The sequence below is a fragment of the Erythrolamprus reginae genome, chromosome 7 (genome assembly GCF_031021105.1).
Source record: "Erythrolamprus reginae isolate rEryReg1 chromosome 7, rEryReg1.hap1, whole genome shotgun sequence".
NCBI lineage: Eukaryota > Metazoa > Chordata > Lepidosauria > Squamata > Dipsadidae > Erythrolamprus > Erythrolamprus reginae.
In genome coordinates this window covers 59,739,845-59,745,844 of record NC_091956.1, presented here as the reverse complement: position 1 = coordinate 59,745,844, position 6,000 = coordinate 59,739,845, and the positions used below count along the sequence as shown (strand labels likewise).

The following is a 6,000-nucleotide window of genomic DNA, read 5'->3' as shown; positions in this document are numbered from 1 at the left end:
ACCGGACTCAGTAGTGTCAACCCATAATCCCCCAACATTTCCCCCTTAGATTATCCACGATTGACCTCTCCAGGTTCCTAAGAGGTCAGTAAGGGGCATACATAAGTGCACCAGTGTGCCTTTTGTCCCCTGTCCAATTGTGTCTCCTATATGTCATATATCTTTTCTTCCTTTCATATATTTTCTCCTCTATTTTTATATCTTTTCTTCTATCCTTTTCTTTATATATATATTACTACGTGTCTATTCTCTTCAATATGTATTGTGTATTGGACAAAAATAGATAGCTAGATAGCTAGATAGCTAGATAGCTAGATAGATAGATACATTGTGTGGATACAGCCAGATGTAAGTGTAGCCTAATGTGTGAGGATATGATTTTTACCACGATAAAACAGAAAGCCTGTTTGGGCTATTGAGGTCTCTAAATAGATACTTTTATCACAGGATGGTTACAACTACCCTACTACAACGTCCCTTTGATATTTTAATTGTTCCTCACTCGGTGCCTTCGGGTGGGTGTAAAACAACCGTTCTGCAGAGCAGTGTTTCCCAACCTTGGCAACTTGAAGATATTTGGACTTCAACTCCCAGAATTCCCCAGCCAGCGAACGCTGGCTGGGGAATTCTGGGAGTTGAAGTCCAAATATCTTCAAGTTGCCAAGATTGGGAAACACTGCTGCAGAGGGCCAATAAAGATCCAGAAAGCGCTTCCTCTCACGCATTATTCAGTCCCAGACTTTCGTAACAATTTAAGCCGGGAGGAAAAGGAAAGAGACACTCAACCGCACCCACAGGGCCCGCCGCGCAGAGGAGCAGCGGAGTAATCCGGGGTGGGGCCCCAGGCAGGAAGACCACGATTCACTCCCGACAGGGAACCGCAGGGAAAATCAGCGCTGGGTGTGGCAGGCCGCGAAACCGACGTAGACTTTCCCCGGCTCTCTCCATTCCCGTTGTTTCCAGAGACGCGATCGCATCTCGCAGCTCCGCCGCCTCGTTTTTAAAGGCTTCTCGGTGCGTATCAAGTGCTTTCCGAGCGCAGCTAAGTTTTTTTGGGGGGAAGGCTAGAAAGTAGCGAGAGATCCAACGGAGAGGAAGCCATTTGCGCAGCGCTCTTTTATCGGCCTTTGCATCTCGGAGGCCTCGGCTGAACCCAGCTTGGAGCAACAGGGTGTGGACACGTCACCGGAGAAAATGCCGGGGCGTTTTGCTGGGGCCGAAAGTTGGGGTTCAGCAGAGACCCCCCCGATTTAGACTGGGGTGCCCATTGGAATGCTCCGAAATAGGAGCTGCTCGGAGGAAAACGAAAGAAAGCGATCGGGTTTATTTACTTGTTTCCTGGGTAGCGGTGCTGGTTGGTACTTGCTTGGTCTTGAACTCTCGAAGGGTAACCCTCTGTCCCTTATTTCCTTTCGCAGCTTTGGCTCTTCGCCTAAACCCAAACGATCCCCGAAACCATGGCCAAGGTAAGTCCTGCCTTGCTTTCTCCTCGCTGCGTAATTAAAAAAAAAAACCCAACCCTAACTTTACAACGGGGCTGAAGATATTTTCAAAGAAACCAACGATTTGATGAATATACAATAAATAGTAACGCTACCGCCATTTTGCACGACAATTTTTGGGTGTGCATTTGTACAATGAGACACTTTTGTCCAGAATGATCCCTTAAGCTTTCTGAAGTTCCTGTGCAATAAATGTTATTGATTTTTAAAAATCCAGTTAGCTTGTAAATGCCAAAGGAACGGTTTTGGCCTTAAGAAAAAAAAGTTTAAAAGTTATTCTTAAGGGTCTGACTCGACTCTGGTGGCTCTACTCCTTTCACTTTTTACATTAGTTTCCCCCGAGATGATTGTTTCCAGCTGTGCTGGGACTACAACTTGCAGAATTCCTAGTCAATCCTAGTCAATATAATTTGCCAGATACTCTGAAAATAAATGACTGGGAATAATAATTTTTAAAAAACATCCCTCTTTGGGGATGTGGGAGGGCAGTTTCTTCCTGTCTGTTTTTCTTGTAACTCTATGCTGATTTGATCTGGCCAAATTCATCTAAATATTTAAAGAGGCCCAGCTGGGAACAGGATGAGCTCATGTTTCTCAAATGATTCCACTTCATGCTTTTTTTCCATTTTCTGTTCTTTTACCCAATTTTTTCTTGCACTGCAAATTTTTCAGTGCACTGCAAATTTTTCACTGTGAGTTGGTGTGTCATCTTTTTAGCAGTGAAAAGGTCAACAGATAGCTAAGTTCCATTTCCTTTTTTTTTTTTTTTGGCATTTTGGTATTGGGATGCCTGTATTTTATATTCACGTTTTACAAGTCAAATAGTCTTTTAAAATATTTTTGAATCAGACTAAATCTGAAGTTTACAGAGTTTTCTTGAGGTTTGCACAAAATAATAATGACATGGGAGGAAATGAGATTATTCATAGTATGACTTAAAGTCTTAAATTTAATTTACAAAAGTTAAATGTTCTAAGGGCAGGGATGATGCTATTCAGTCATAGCTCACTTCAGATTGTATGTTTTCTGGGCACTGTGAATTTTTATGTATCTGCATAATGTAGGAATTAGATTATGATTTTGCAAAATACATCACTGAAGACATTTTAAGAAATAATTATAAATAATATTCACAATGTAATTTAAAATGATAAAGCCTGTATATGAAATGGAGCAATGCATAACTCTGCAGAACTCCACCTTTACTATTAGTACCTTCAGATCTTAGTATGTCACATAAAAATTCTAAAGGGGAACCAACCTGTGTTTGAATAATTAGCAATGATTGCTTTATCATTGTTAATTAGGATGCCAATGTACAGGAAGGAGGTCATCTTGCTAAGCAAAATGTATGGGGGTTTTCAGATATGTCTGACAATGTGAAGGAGTTAGAGCTTCAGGGATTCCTTAACTTATGACTGTAATTGAGGGGGTCATTAAGTGAGTCACCATGTGATCTTGCCTGCTTTTATCTTTTTTGTGGCAATCTATAAGTGAATATCATGACTATTAAGTGAACACAGTGGACATTAAATGAACTAATTTCCTTCAATGAGTGTGGGGTGGTTGTTTTTTTTGCTTGAAAGTGAACATAAACACCAGAAATTGTGATTGTGTAACTGCAGAATGCTTTGAATAGCCATAAATGCAAGCTGATTGCCAAGTGCGATCATGTAACTTTGAATGGTGGCTAAGTGACTGGTTGTTAAATGAGGGCTTCTTGTATTAGAGGCTGGACAATGGGAACATATAGAGCAGTGATGGTGAACCTTTTCTTCCTTAGGTGCCGAAATAGAGTTTGTGCATGCTATCACGAATGTGTGAGCGTCCACATGCATAATTCAATGCGAGGCCCTCTGGAGGACTGGAAATGTCCTGTTTCCCAACTTCTGATGGGCCCAGTCAGCTTGTGCTTTGCCCTCCCCAGGCTCCAAAAGCTTCCCTGGAGCCGGGGGGAGGGTAAAAACACCCCCCCAGGTTCTCTGGAAGCCAAAAATGCCCTCCCAGAGCCTCTGTGGGAGCAAAAAATCAGCTGGCTGGCACACACATGCACGTTGGAGCTGAGCTAGAGCAACGGCTCTTGTGCCAGCAGATATGGCTCCACATGCCACCGGGGGCACACGTGCCATGGGTTAGCCATCACTGATATAGAATAGAATAGAATTTTATTGACCAAGGAATTTGCCTTGGTGCATAGAGGATAACTTGTCCGTAGATGAAACAATGAAACAAATAGTTATACAGTAATGGATTGTCTGAAGTCTTGATCCACTTTACAGATCTTAGATTTCTAATACTCAGCATTGGATTGGAATAGAAATAGAGGCCACCTTGACAGTAGTTTCCAGACTTGTTATTTAATAGGTCGAAGTAGAAAGTTTAGATGGATAATATTATAATATTATTTTGGAAACAGAACTCCCTATGAAGCTCAGTACTGCTCCTGGGACGCTGGTGCCATAGAAACCACAGCCCTAATTCTTGAGGGAGATTTGTCAGCAATTAATTGCCACCCTTTTATTTAAATGTATGGGGAACTCTGATAGTAATAGCAATAGCACTTTTTATTTGCATTATCCAAGATCAGTTTATTTCTTTAAAAGTAGCAATTATGTGTAAACATCACCTACCAATGGTTGCGATTGTTAGGAGAAAAAGTGACTCTTCTGTTGCTCTGAATTGAATGTATATTTTAGTAGAAGTCAAACAATTTCCTCTTCCTTCTCCTCTTCTTGATATAGTGTAGTGACTTTAATTGCTTTTAATCTTTGATCCCTTGCATTTTATAATTTTGTATCATTATTCTAGGCAGCCAGCCAAAACAACTTTGCTTAGCAAACTCAATACTGTATCTTGGTTTTATATATTTGACTTTGGTAGAATTGCTATTACATTGTTTTGCTTTTACAGTGATCCCTCGATTAGCACGGTCTCGATTAGTGCGAAACGCTGCAACGCGGTTTTTCAAAAAATATTAATTAAAAAATACTCCACGGTTTTTTTGCTATACCACGGTTTTTCCCACCCGATTACGTCATTCGTCATCACCAAGAGTCACTTCTCTGTCTCTTTCTCTTTCTTTCCTGTCACTATGCTTCAATCATTTTCTCATTTCTCTTTTTTCTCCCCTTTTTTCTATCATTTCTCTCTCTCTTTCTTCCTCTCTCACACTCTCTTCCTCCCTTCTCTCTCCCCCCCTCCACTTGCCCACGAGAAGAAAAAAAGCAACCTCTGCCGGGCAGCTCCCCTTGTGCCCCCGCTTTGTGCCTGCCTCTTTTGGGGATTTCTTTTTCTTTTCTTTTTTGCGCTGGCAGCGGGAGCTGTTGGGGAGGGCTCTGCCGGGAAGGCCTCTCAGCTGCAGAGCCGAATGGGGGCGGAGGCAACAGCGGAGCCCGGCGCTGGGGCCATGCGAGGCTGTTCATCCAGGGGGGCGTGGACTGGCAAGTCGCCCTCCTTTCTCTCTCTTTCTCAAGATCGCTTGCCGCTTGCCTATTGCAGCGAAGGAGGCGAAGCAAGGCTCCAAGCTGCAAAGCGGCAAGCGGCAAGTGATCTTGGAGTTTCCCCTTTGCCTGGGCGGCAGGAAGACCAAGGGAAGGTTCCTTCAGCCGCCCAACACCTGATCCGCTCCGCAGCGCGGCAGCAGCGAGGAGCCGAAGATGGGGTTTCCCCTTTGCCTTTACCCCATCTTCGGCTCCTCGCTGCTTCCGCGCTGCGGAGCAGATCAGCTGTTGGACGGCTGAAGGAACCTTCCCTTGGTCTTCCCCGCCGCCCACACCCAAACTCCACCATCTGCGCATGTGCGGCCATGAAAAAAATGGCGCACATGCGCAGATGGTGGTTTTTACTTCCGCATCCAGTATAACGCGGAAATCGGTTAGCGCGGGAGGTCTTGGAACGTAACCCCCGCGCTAACCGAGAGATCACTGTACTGCAATAAGAAATGGTCCTTTAATTATGAAAGTCTCTGGAAGTCATTAAGAAAGATGTAATATCTTTTGATGATTTTTTTTTAATGTGTAAACTTAATTTGACAAGTTCAGTTAATTATGATACAAAAGCAATTAATTTTTGTAGATTTATGTTCTGAATCTTAATATTTTATATTTTAATGCACATTCAAATGTGCAGTACTTTTCATTTTCTGCCTCCAGCAATACTTCTTAAATGAATGTTAATGGAAATATAAAAGAATGCACTCTTTCAACTAGATTTTGACATTTATAAATGTTTTTATAGTGCACAGATTTAAAAATGCCTGCTGTAAACTAAATGGGGCATTATGTAGGTGTTCCACAAACAGTCATATGGCTATTTTTGAAAGTAGCCTTTTGTCTCTAGTTTTAGTTGCCACTAGGAAGATTTTGGAAAAACAACAACATGCTCCTATTTAGAATTGCTTCCTCAAAGTCTACTTTTCCACACACCAAAGAGCTGTTTCTGTCCATTTTAAAATTTCCTGCCCATTTTTTCTTTATGAAGGGAGAAGGATACAGGATTC

The 6,000-nt window shown here is 42.4% G+C and overlaps 1 protein-coding gene across 2 annotated transcripts in view; it reads left to right on the top strand.

The window, feature by feature from the left end:
• Positions 1-655: 655 nt before the first annotated feature.
• ANXA5 (annexin A5) overlaps positions 656-6,000 on the top strand; it is a 29,586-nt gene continuing 24,241 nt past the window's right edge. The window contains exons 1-2 of one of the 2 annotated variants that reach the window (XM_070757654.1): positions 656-1,014; positions 1,419-1,466. In XM_070757654.1, the coding sequence (XP_070613755.1) occupies positions 1,458-1,466 (9 nt within the window). In that variant the 5' untranslated portion in view covers positions 656-1,014; positions 1,419-1,457. Of the gene's footprint in view, positions 1,015-1,050; positions 1,172-1,418; positions 1,467-6,000 lie in introns of those variants that run through there. The other variant, XM_070757655.1, reaches the window with a different exon arrangement.